Genomic DNA, 13,537 nt, shown 5'->3' on the forward strand with positions numbered 1-13,537 from the left:
TGCACATCCATAGCTAAAGAGTAACTTCAAAGATCTAACTCAAGTCAAATCTTTTCCCTTTGCTATATGACTTTGAAACACCTGCAATAAGATGTGGATGTTCTAATAAATTTTAAATTAAAAAACATTTTAACCAATTTTACTTTTTTTAAAACCAAAAAAAAGTTAGCATCTAGGCTGTTTACTGAGTCTCAGCTCAATGCTTTTAAAAACAGCTAGTTCTAAATGCCAAAGTATTGGAGTTTATAATGGAAATGCTAATAGCCTCTTAACTAAGACAGCACAACGGAGAAACTTTTTGGCAGTTTTCTACAAAATTCCAGTTGAGTGGATGAAGAAAACCGTGGCATAACATTTGCCAATGGAAGCCTGAAAGCTCATTGACTGAAGCAGAGTAACTTGGATGGGCATCCCATTAAGTTAATTTTTCACTTCATTTGAGCAGTTGTGGATTTTTTTTATCATTATTAAATTGCTCCTTTTCAAATTATCTGTACTTCAAAGAAAATCGGAGTGCTTTGGTTAAGTGTAATTTTGTCTCTTGACTTCCTTACTCCAGTTCTAAGCCTTGCTGGGCTAATTTGTACCTTAGGGCAAAAACCTTGTTTCTAAATTGGTATCAAATGCTCTTGACTGTTTGGTTATTGCTTCCCAGACACTGAAAAGGAGGATTTTGCTTTGAGGTTTATTGCAGAAGGAGATTTGATCTCTGAGGGGGGAAAGCAGCATCCAGATTTCAGCTCCTTGCATTTTGCTCAAGAGAGTCAGACAGGAGTTGAATGACTGGAAATCAAATACAGAAGCTGCTTGGAGTCTTTTCATTTGCCCTTCTGTCCATTCTTTATAGTCATTTAGTGGATGAGTAAATACTAACAACCTTGCACCCCAAAATCGGGTCACTAAGTCTGTGTATATAGTTGTGCAATTCAATCAAACTTGCATTGTGGAAGCACAGGTCTGAGTTCTCCATTATACTGTGAAAAATCCTTGTCCATGAGTTTGCGCTGGGTACATGTTACACAATATGAGGAATGGCCTGTTCCGTATGCATGCCTGAGAAATATTGGGGATAAAGCGGGGAGAAACGCTAGATGCTTTAATTTCTTTGAAGTAGCACTGGGTACTGGGAAAATATGGATATGAGGTTGGTTGCTAGTTTTACAAGGCAGATCCTTTCAAAATGATCTGGCTGATTCTCTAATAATCACTGGTATGAACTGTGTTATAGGTACTGGGTGGTGGTATGTTCAGTGAGGCTAATGAAAAGGCCTGAGGCAAACAAATGCAGGAGCGTTCAGTATGTACTGGGATGCTGACAAGTAGTTGCCATCTTTTCATTCACCACTATTCCCATATACCTCTGAAGAGAGAGGACCATTTACATCAGTGAAGGTCCATTGCTAGTAGAGTGAAATGTGGGCTCTGACCTGCCCTGTTCAGTACCAAAGCTGGGCTGGTTTAGTTTCATTGCATGTGCGTATGTTTAAAAAACAACGTGGGAAAAGTGCGAGGAGTTTGGCTTTGATGACCTAGAAGGCACCTTATGTGACCTGGCTGGGATTTTGATGTGAATAGTTTTTGGAATCCGTAATAAAGGTGTGACATAGACGATTACTTGCAAGAGCCTGGTTTTATTTCCTGGCTCCCGTTATTTGTTTAAGTTTCTAGAAAGCTAATACCCTTGTTACATGGCAGAAGGTAATATCTATTAGCTTAATTATCAATGTTCACACTCCTTCTTTTAAATCAAGTAAAACATGTCAACCAAAAATAACCACAATCCCCAAAGCAGCCAATTAATAAAACTAGGTTGGAGGTTATATTGTTGACCTGAACCCTGTGACAGAGGAGGAGGATTTGGCCTCTGATTAGAAATCTGTTGGTAGCTGCTATCTCTGAACATCATTGATTTTCTGATCACTTTCCATTAAAAGACCTTGTTTTGTAGTTGCTTATAAGTTTCCCAAACTTTAACTGAAATCTTCCATGCTGGGAGTCTGCCTAAAGCTGATTTTTTTTTTTTTTTTTTTGGTAAGTTTCAGGCATTTCTCAGAATGAACTTAGAGAACTTTTGTTTTGTTCATGTTAAAAAATTCTTACAACTGTTTCACTGAGAAGTTTTAGTAATTTGGAGCAGGGACACAGAATTTGGCAGCAGTGGTCACCCTGCTGTCAGGGATTTGCCTTTTGCCATTCTTGTGAAAATCTGCCCACATTTGGATGAGTTGTAAGCCTCTGAGAATTGCAGCTCACATATGTTGCACTGACTGGTTAGTATTTGGCAGCTAAATTCTCTGAAGATTCGGCCTGCACTGAGAATGCTTCTTCCACTTACAGCTCTGTGTTGACCAGCCTGAGCGTGCACCTTCCTCACAGAGCATGTGCCATCCCAGGGCTGAGCAGAATTTTTCCTATAATTGCTCCTCCTCATTGTTGGGGCTGCCCTAGTGCTGGGCACCAGAACTGAGAGCCAGGAGATGGTCTCTCCTAGCCGTTCAGTGCTCCCTGTGCTGGTGCCAAGGCAGCACAGAAAAAGATGCAGCCTGTCTGAAATAGAGAAGAGTGATGAGCTGGTGGGGAGACTGAGACAGGAGCTGTGCTGAAGATCTAAAGGTCACAAAGTTTTTGTGCTTGGTACAGGAGTAACTGGATGAAATTCTATGGCCCATGTTATCCAAGAGGTTAGCTGATAAGATCTAATGGTCCCTTCTTGCCTTAAAATCGATGAATGACTTAACTTTGCTAATGCAAATGCAATATGGCTCCACATGATGAAATTTCTGATTTTCAGTTAGCTTTTTATAAAAAACAGTATATTACAGAACACACATACACAACCTGCCTCTCCTAACATTAAAAAGAACATTAAGATTACAAGGGCAGGCACTCAAAAATTAGAAAATTCCAGAATGAAGGTTGCCTTTACAAATGTGATTCATCTTCCTTGTGTGTATGCATTATGATAATCTATAATTACTTGATAACATACTATATTTTCCACATCGGTTTTTTTTGTATGTAACACAACAAATAATTTGCCCTCTAATTGGTCCATCTTTTTAATTGTTTAAATTTGAATGTCTTAGCTTGCATACAAAGATACATAATGATCAATAGTCTCACTTTGCACCTGGTTTCTTGAAACTGTGTCTTTCCCAGGTGACATTTTTGCATGGTATGAATGGATGAAATGTTTGAATAGACAGCTTTAGATTACAGTGATGATTTATCCTGGATATACAGCCACCAGTGTAACTTTGCCAGTGGAAACATCTACTACAGGCAGGCAAATCTGCTATTAGGGGGATTTGCATGGATGCAACTTATCCCAGTATCAGGCAGGGGTACAAATAGTGGCTTACAGCATTTTTACCTGTCTACAGTGTAGGGGTTTACACTGGAGACTTGTCACTGATGGCTGAAATCCCCAGAGTAGACACGGCCTTAATCTGTAGGTTTACAGACTCATCTTTCTTGGTTCCCCTCCCTTCCCCTCTTATGCTGCCACTGGAATGAATTTAGATCTTCAGTGTCTCTGAACCTGCCACATATGTGCATGTGGAGGATTTCAGTCTCTTGATTTCTCTGCACTGCTCCTTGCTCCCATTAAATCTTGGAAGTGCTGCCATCCCCCATCCCTCCCGGGTTCTCTGTCTCATTCCCTTCCAAGTTGGGAGATTCAGATGGCTTAATTTGCTCCATTTTTGCCAAAGGTATAGTTTACTTCTGGCACCATGTAATATGTGTGACATGTAGGAGTTCTGGTAAGAGACTATTTATTTCCTGGCCTTAGTTACAAGACCTGAGTCAGGGTTTCAAAATATTATATCCTTGACATATGGCAGGGGTTCATGTCTGCTGAGTCTAGTGAGTACTGTTACGGAACCACCACTAAGTGATAGAGAAGGTAGTGGAAAGGAAAACATAATTGGTTTGTATGAAAGCAAATTCCCCTTGTCAATTGTAATTCCCCCTGTCTTATCTCTTTTCTGTTTATTCCCACCCCAGCACAGGACATTCTAGGTAGACAGTGGGGAAAGAGAATCAGCATTTCTTGTGAATTGGATCAGAGTCCCAGAGGCTGAAGCCTGGTTTCTGCAGATTGGAAATTAGAGAACTGAATAGCAAATGACCCATCAAGCTAGAGGAAAAGTAGTCTTTGTTATTAAATCTATTTTCCTTCAGATTATGGGAGCAAGTGAAGTCGGCTCTCCACCATTTACTCACATCCGTAACCCTGTGACTCTCCTGCATGCTGCACTGGAAATAGGTGTGAAGCCTTTAACTCCAAAAACAGTGCTTGCTTGATGTGTTATATACTGTGTCTCTTCTTTCAAGCTCAGCTACGTGAGCTAGCCTGAGGTGTTCCATCCAGTAGAGGGCAGTGCTGCTCAGTGTATCAGAACCTCTCCGCATGCAGGCTCAAAGATTCATTTTCTGTCTCTTTTTTTGTCAGGAATTGAAATTCATTTACTTTCTTGAGTTTTAAAAAGTAAACCAAGCAGAATCTGCAGTCTTTGGTTATCTTGAATGTTTAGTCGGTTTGGCAACACTGTTAAGTGAATTCTGGGTCTTGAGACTATTTTTGGTATAAAATCATTGTGCACCATCTACTTCCACTGTGCTGTAAGAAGACTCTCTTTATAGCATGCACTTTCCTATAGCATACGTGCTCATTGGCCATATAAACAGAAGGAGCTGTGTCTTTAGGAGATGTTCTGTGGCATTTGGTACAGGCAGAGATAATTGCAATGCACTTTTTGGCAAACGCTCTTCTCAAGCAGGGAAACTTAACTATCTTAGGATAGGAAATGTGGTCTCTTAGACCCAAGTGAAGTGATGGGGCTGATGCCCCCTTGATTGGAAGGGGGTGGATTAGAGTGCAGCAGGGGCTTGATGTCCTAATGACTACAACTGGCTGTGTGTGCTTGACAATACACAAACTTGTGATAGTTCAGCTGTTGTAATGGACCGTGGCAGCCTTAGCCTATAGCAACAATCTTGTCTGCCTCTCTGTCATTCTTTTATTATGGTCATGTCTGGGACTTAATTGTTCAGTCACTGGCATGTCTATATTCGTTAACTCTTTCCATTATTGTTTTAATTGTTTAGGACCCCTGATGATCTCTCAAGGCAGATTGTTGCCCTGCAACAGAGGGAGCTTGTGCTGAAAGAGCAGAATTCTACCATCACAAACAGGTAGGTGCTGCCAACAAAGAATGTCGTGTTGCAGGAATTTGTTACTTTTAATACAAGTAAATAGAAAATAAAAGGCTGCAGTCCCAGATACTTTTTGTACTTGCTGCTCTTCATTTTGTCCTACCACCTCCAAGAAATCTTCTGTATCATCATTATCTTTACTATGCTGATGGTGAAGGTTACATTTGTGACTGTGACTTAAAGGAACACCATAGATTTTGGAAGGGTCTTGGGGACTGGAGATGTAGAAATGTGTGGAGCACTTTATCCATGCTTACTTCCTAGGCTGAAATGATTTCAGGGTGCAAATGGAATGTGAGCTGCTTTCCCAACCTTTCTCACCATTAAAAGGGATATTAAAGCTAAAGCGACCAGTCACCTGGATGTAGAGGAGGATTAAGAATCCTTGGGTCCATGTGACTGTGATTAGGCTAGTAGAAAAGATCACTTAAAAGACTTGGAAATTTGTCTTGATGGGTGATGGGAGAAGACTTTGAATTTCTGGCTTCAGCTAGTGGCATTCTGATAGTAGGTTACTCTTAGACATTCAGAGGAGCCTGGGTTACTGCACCTTCGGCCCTCTTCCTGAATTTGGGGTTGGGAGTGTTTTTTGCAAGCTAATTTGTTGCCATGATATAGCGGATATAAAATTATCCAGACTCTGCCACCGTAACTAGACTATATAGGCACTGTGGTATTTTACATTGGTGTGGGAACAAGGGAGATATAATCAGTGCATCTGCTGCATTTTGCAACAAATTGTCTTGTGTGCTAATCACTGTTAGACCCCTGATTTACGGTTGGTTTAGTCCAGGTTCTAAGTGAGAGTGTTCAGAGTTTGAACTATAGAGCTCCCTGAAGATCCAACACTGCTTCTTGCACCCTAATATGTAGAACTGGTTTGAGAGGGACATGTCAATTCTGCTTTTTTGGTTACTGAGTCTGGTCAAGCCAGGTTGGCCTGAGGACCAATATCCTGAGATTTCTGCAGGAAATACTTAAAGATCTGGTTCCTTGAAGTAACTCTGTTTGACTCCCTATCTGGATAGACCATCTATATCAAAAGGTATGAATTGTATATTTTGCTTCTGACACCCAGAAAAAGTAAAGGTTGTGTTTTCGTTTTGTTTAACCCTTCCTGGAGATATGACATGAAGGGAAGGAATTTGCTTTAACTTTGGAATTGCAAAAGTTGTTGTCTTAATTCTGGCATCCCACGCAGACTTAACCTATGATAAATATACCTCATTCAGTAGTGGGCCTGTGATGACCTTATCATTGATTGAACTCTTCTGTTGGGATTATTACTTATTTTGTAAGGAGCCACAATCATGGACCAGGACCCGATTGATCTAGACACTGTACAAACACAGAATAAAAATACAGTCCATTTCCCAAAGAGCTTACAAACTACGTAATGACTGAGTCCTTTGTTCTTGGACCCTCTCCAGAGATCTGCTGACTGTACCGTTACTGCTGCAGCCAAGAGTAGAAAAGTATATTTTGACGCAATACAACCTTTAATGTTATATACTTAGATGTTTCATAAGGGGACTGAGTTTGTTTGCCAGGCTGTATCTGTTTACTTCGCAGGCTGAGATGGTTACAGGTGGCAATATTTTTTAGCATGGCTACTCATTGCAAGAAGTAAATGTGATTCTGCTGTCAAGTGTGCTCTCACCCTCAACCCATGTGCTCTCTCTCTCCTGTTTCCTAAGCCATTGGTTTCCTTGAATCCACATGTCTGTTCTTGTTAGAAGCAATACCACAACATGTAGCTAAAAGGTTTTTTGTGTTTGTGGCTTTTTGTGTTGCCCAGGTGTTGGCTGAGATGTCCAAGCAACAGACATGTCTGTGCCCTCCTTTACTAATGACCAGCAGGATTCAAGCAGGGCAATAAAAGCGTAGTATAAATACTCTATAAGTGCTACTGAAACTGTTTAGCCAGTTGTTAAAATTGTTAGCCCAGGGTAAAATCCCCTGGATGCAGCCAGCTAAATTGGTTCATAGTTTGTTGTCAAGAGGCTTAAAGGGGAAAGCCAGTTTGATATCTTTTAAAAAACAAAAACAAATGACCGAAGTAAAAATAAAAGTGGTGGTGATAATGTTTAACAGTTATTGATTTTGGAGGCTGCTGCTCACAGCCTGCCAGAGAAAATGATTTTGTCTAATTTATTAATCGCCAGGAGGAATCTTTTTGTTGAGAAAACAGCCCTTTGGAAGTGCCTGTTCATGCTGGTCACAACTGGATCAATTTAACTTAAAAACAAAAACATGATCAAAATTACTTTTTGATTTTCAAAGGTGCCTTCAAATGAAACAGGCAGTAAAAACTGGCTCAAATTAAAAATTTTAAAATCTTCTAAGACACAATCCTGTGAGTTCAGTTTCTAAAACTGACAAGTTCTCCTTTCTTCTGTCTAATATTTTATTCTGTCTTAAAATACAGGCAATCAGGTACGTTCTAAAATCTTCCATTACGGAGTATTTGAAAGTTCCTAGGAGTCTCTGACAGTAAAGTGCTTTTTAAGAAAGCAAATCTGATTTTTCTTTTTCCTTGAACGACATCCAGAATCAGCTGATTATCTATTCTTTTATTATTTGTTTCCTGTAGTATCCAAAATGTGCCTATGTAATACAATGGCCTAGTGTGTGTGATTATGACTCCCTCTAGTGGTTGGTCCCAATAATTATACAGCCTTCTACTGTCTCATTACTAAAGTAGTTCTCTTTTAGCTTTAGTGGTAGGATCTTGGGTTTTTGGTGCTGAAGGTCTTAGGGTTGAGCCTGCTGACAAATGTGTTACCTGCCTATGTATGGGCCTGTGCACTGCAAAAACATCAAGGAAGGCAGGGTTCCTGCTCCAAAGAGTTTTGATGAGTTTTCTCATTAGTTGCTAAGAGAATGATTTTGGGATCTCTACTACCTGGATACTTAGGAAAATCATGACCAGAAGTCAGCATCCTTATCTCTTTTGGGTAGTGGAGCAGGAAATCACTTATAAGCCCAATTTCCATATTGTTATGGTGAGAGACCTGATGGCCGACAGAAGAGGGTTGAGTGTAAGGTGTGGTTAGTGATGAAATTACCTGCTCATGGACTTATTCCTCATTAGTGTATCTAACTTTTGCTCCTTAGTACCAGTGGTGTAAGAAAGGGCTTTAATAACTAACTGATCAGCAACATCCCACTTGCAGCATGGCAGCACTTCCCAAACGACTCGTGATCCCGTCTGCATATTCATTAGGTCTGGATATGTTTGGTGAAGGTGCTATTGATGGTGGTTGAGTTTTATGGAATAGCTTGTGTGAGCTTTTACAATACTAGTATCATTTTCCTGATACTCATAGTATAATTTTTGCTGGTATTTTATTTTGATTGGGGGAATCTCCTCCCACCTTCCCTGTATGCTGATTATTGTAGACATTTTTCAATCTGCTATTCATCCTGCAGTCTGATAAACAGCCCCCAGTTTCCTTTTAATGGAGAAGAACTGATTGCTAATGTAGTTGAGTATGAGCAGGACTGGGCTTCAGAAAACAAACCATGCATGGAAATGATGGAACGGGGGTAATTTGCTACATGCGATCACATCTTTCCTGCAGAACTGGAGAGCAGATTTAGCTCTATTTGGAGCCTCTTTTTGTTCAGTTTGCCCTGGGAGATCTAGAAAGAGGAGGGTGGAGAGGAGGGGAGAAGACATGGGTAAAATGTGTACACAACAGCATATTGCATCTATGAGGAATGAACAGACAAAACCAATTTCACTTAGCACTTCCCTTGAATTTCTATCCCTCTAGTTCTATAGCAGGGGTTCTCAAATTGGGGGTCGGGACCCCTCAGGGGGTCGCGAGGTTATTACATGGGGGGGTTGTGAGCTGTCAACCTCCACCTCAAATCCCACTTTGCCTCCAGCATTTATAATGGTGTTAAATATATAAAAAAGTGTTTTTAATTTATAAGGGGGTTGCACTCAGAGGCTTGCTATGTGAAAGGGGTCACCAGTAAAAAAGTTTGAGAGCCCCTGTTCTATAGTGCTCCTGTGGTGCCAGTGTTTCCATTATTAAAAAAATAATAAAAGGCCACTGTACCATAAAAGGTTACATTATCGTAACATTACAGCTCTGGCTTAGTGTTTCTTTTTCTGGCTTTTGGGAGTGTAAGCACAGCCAGTGAACGCAAGAACATAAGAACGGCCGTACCGGGTCAGACCAAAGGTCCATCTAGCCCAGTATCCTGTCTACTGACAGTGGCCAATGCCAGGTGCCCCAGAGGGAGTGGACCAACAGGCAATGATCAAGTGATCTCTCTTCTGCCATCCATCTCCACCCTCTGACAAACAGAGGCTAGGGACACCATTCCTTACCCATCCTGGCTAATAGCCATTAATGGACTTAACCACTATGAATTTATCCAGTTCTCTTTTAAATGCTGTTATAGTCCTAGCCTTCACAACCTCCTCAGGTAAGGAGTTCCACAAGTTGACTCTGCGCTGCGTGAAGAAGAACTTCCTTGTATTTGTTTTAAACCTGCTGCCTATTAATTTTATTTGGTGTCCCCTAGTTCTTGTATTATGGGAATAAGTAAATAACTTTTCCTTATCCACTTTCTCCACATCACTCATGATTCTATATACCTCTATCATATCCCCCCTTAGTCTCCTCTTTTCCAAGCTGAAGAGTCCTAGCCTCTTTAATCTCTCCTCATATGGGACCCGTTCCAAACCCCTAATCATTTTAATTGCCCTTTTCTGAACCTTTTCTAGTGCCAGTATATCTTTTTTTTTTTTTTTTTTGATGAGGAGACCACATCTGTACGCAGTATTCGAGATGTGGGCGTACCATCGATTTATATAAGGGCAATAATATATTCTCAGTCTTATTCTCTATCCCCTTTTTAATGATCCCTAACATCCTGTTTGCTTTTTTGACTGCCTCTGCACACTGCGCGGACATCTTCAGAGAACTATCCACGATGACTCCAAGATCTTTTTCCTGACTCATTGTAGCTAAATTAGCCCCCATCATATTGTATGTATAGTTGGGGTTATTTTTTCCAATGTGTATTACTTTACATTTATCCACATTAAATTTCATTTGCCATTTTGTTGCCCAATCACTTAGTTTTGTGAGATCTTTTTGAAGTTCATCACAGTCTGCTTTGGTCTTAACTATCTTGAGCAGTTTAGTATCATCTGCAAACTTTGCCACCTCACTGTTTACCCCTTTCTCCAGATCATTTATAAATAAGTTGAATAGGATTGGTCCGAGCACTGACCCTTGGGGAACACCACTAGTTACCCCTCTCCATTCTGAGAATTTACTATTAATTCCTACCCTTTGTTCCCGGTCTTTTAACCAGTTCTCAATCCATGAAAGGACCTTCCCTTTTATCCCAAGTGCTTTGTGTAACTTGTTGTATGTCAGTATTTCAGGGAATTGTAGAGAATAGGTGATGATGCAAATCATATATACGACACTACCTAAGCAAATTGGGGCACTTGAGACACACAGAATCATAGGACAGAATTTCCTGATCTGTGAATTTAAGTCAATTTCTTTTGACTGTGAGTTGATTTTTTGCTTGTCTCTGAATTATATGGAGTCTCTTGGAGGTTGTTAACATTTGTTAGGTAGGAGAGGAAAATTCCTCCTATAGTGCTGGTGAGGAAGAGAGGGAGAGGGTCGCTGCCACTCTTCCACTGGGCACATTAACTGCAGCACAAAAACTACTTCAGCACAGCTGATTATTGTAGCGGAAAGCGCCGTTAATAGCGCATGATGGAATCTCACCTCTGTTTTGGAGCGTGTTGCTGTGAGTTGTGTAAATAGAGTAAATTATACTTTAGGCCGCAGCAGCAGGAGGTATTGTGGAGCCTGGGTAACTGTAGAATAAAGATAACAATCCAAAGGCTTAGAGGAACAGAGGATAATGAAGACTGCTTTGGGATCACTTTGATAGCTTGATGAGATGTAGCCTATGAGAAATTGGCCTTACTTAGGAGGAGAACTGTGTAGGTAATGAAAGAAACAAGTTTAATTACTAGGCCCATTTAGCTACTGTGATTAGCTCCTTCCCTTTTCCTTCGCTCCTTCTGAGTACAAAATTAATGTTCTAGAAACATGTCAATCGTGGCTGCCTTCCGCCGTAAGCATGTGCTGTGATGAGCTCCCATGCATGTCATCTTCAGGAGATAAAGGAGATGCAGAGAGAGAGAGAGAGAGAGAGAGAGAGATTTCTAAAATCCAGATCTTAGACTTAATACTTCCTACTACTTGTACCTTACTCTTCTTAGTGAGTTCAGTCAACCATTAAACTTTTTCCACTCTGCTTGTCCCCAACCATATTTTTTTTAACTCAATTGGTTGCTCAGATGCTATGGTGACAAGTGCCAGAGAAGGGCCTATAAATCTCCTCTTCATATATTGCACAGCAGTCTTGTGTGTTTATAAACAAGTGTCAGGGCATGTGTTGCTGCAACCTTGACACAAAGAAAGCGCTAGAAAGGAAGGTAGCCCAAGTAAGTGCTACGGAGGTGAGTTGCTTTGGAGGAAAGCTCTGAGCATAAACATTTGCAGACTCACTATGTCCTCTTTGAATAGGCCTCTGGTCATTGGCAGGTCTTAAGCCACAGACTCCAAATATTTTGCAGCAGGTTTGCCTTGGTTTTCTCTTTTCCTGGAACCGAAGCAATCAGGTAGACATGCTGGTAGTGAGTTTAGAGAAGCCTTCCATTAAGAGGTCTATCTTTCTATTGTTTGGCTCTTTTAAATAGCAGTTTCACCTACTCTCCTCCTGATGTCAGACCTACTTCTTGATTAAATTACTTCTGCATATCTCTGCTACAAGAGACTCATGAAGTGCTTTGTGGTCTGGGAACAGTTCTAAAACAGTTCAATGGGAAAGAGGTATGTGAACACTGACAAATGCATCAAATGTTCTTCTTTGAGTAGAAGCAGTTGTGTATTCCATGTAGGTGGGGACACCCAGCTCACTGAAGCAGGAAAACTTTGCCTAGCAGTACCTGGAGGGGCGATGCTCATGGCCTGCAGCCCTACCCCTTCCCCTGGCCATACAAGGGTGGCACCAATTCAACCCCTTCAGTTCCTTCTCATCAGCCATGGATAGAGTTGGTGTGGTGTCTTCACCTCACACTTTTGGTCTCAATTTTCCTTGTATGTAGTAGTAGAAGTAGTACCTTAGGTTTAGTTCAGTGTTAGTTTGCTGCCCTATGTGAAGCCCTCACCAGGGTTCAAGCATTGTCCATCATGTAAGGGTGCTGTCCCCAACAGTGACCCTCACATGAGATACTTGCTGTGTCTTGGCAAGGGATACATTAAAGAGCAGTGCTGCATCTGCAAGTCGTTCAGAAAGAAGACTCAGGTGGCAAGAGACTTGGGGATAAAGCAGCACCTTTTAGAGCAGGCCATGAGGCCTGCTTTAGCACTGAAGCCCTCTTCTGATCAGCAGTCGCCTTCGGATCTGGCAAGTGAACCCGCTCCACACTCAGGTTCGAATGTTTCCCTGAAGATGAAGAGGGGTCGTTCCCCCATCCTGATGCAGTGAGAAAAAGGTCCCATAAAATGAGTTGGTACATTCCAGGGCTCAGGGAGACTCCTCCTCATCTTCTGAGAGAAGTGCTGACCGGCATTGTACTCCCTCCCGCATGTGGGATGGAGCAGGCCTGTCCAATTAGTTCCTGGTACTGTGACGAGACCAGAAATGCCCATAGTGTTGACTTCAGTTCCGGCCATGGGGCATCTGTTGAGTCCGGTACTGATGACATCGGCACCAGCACCAACTCTCTCCATGCTGGCAGCATACCAGGCGGCCTCAGGCCTGCTTTGCATCTCAGTCCCAGACTCTCTACTGGTTCAGGAGTTCTCTGGTGCCATGGCTTTTACCAGGACAGATGCCAGGGGAACAGACTCTCCAGACATGGTGTTTACTCCTTACTGGGCTGGGAAAACAGGCCAGTAGCCCAACAGACTGAGCCACTGACGGCAGAAACCTAATGTTATGGTTGGATTCAGTTCAATAACAAGAGATGACAAATAGCTAGGCTTACTCAACTTTATGAATTCTAGTTTATTAGTCAAAGATTAGAACAGCATGCCACAGAAAGGAAGATCAATATGTTACCACTTCTCTGGGAGATGATAGTACAGCTGGCCAACTGACTCAGAATCTGAGCTGCACTCTACCTCTGTATATACTAGGGTTGAGGGTTTTCACCATTTCTGAGCATTACTTCTTATCATTATCTTCAACATGTTTTCCAAGACTCTTTACAAGGCTTGCACAGACCTTCAGTAAACATGACAAAGTTTGTAACCAG

General features: G+C 41.5%; 1 protein-coding gene across 1 annotated transcript in view; it reads left to right on the forward strand.

Annotated features, from left to right (window-relative positions):
- MAD1L1 (mitotic arrest deficient 1 like 1) overlaps positions 1-13,537 on the forward strand; it is a 560,284-nt gene that overhangs the window by 52,746 nt on the left and 494,001 nt on the right. Inside the window, exon 11 of the mRNA XM_065412141.1 lies at positions 5,113-5,199. Coding sequence (XP_065268213.1) covers positions 5,113-5,199 — 87 coding nt within the window. The remainder of the gene's footprint in view (positions 1-5,112; positions 5,200-13,537) is intronic.

This window comes from Emys orbicularis, chromosome 10 (assembly GCF_028017835.1).
Source record: "Emys orbicularis isolate rEmyOrb1 chromosome 10, rEmyOrb1.hap1, whole genome shotgun sequence".
In the NCBI taxonomy this organism is placed as follows: domain Eukaryota; kingdom Metazoa; phylum Chordata; order Testudines; family Emydidae; genus Emys; species Emys orbicularis.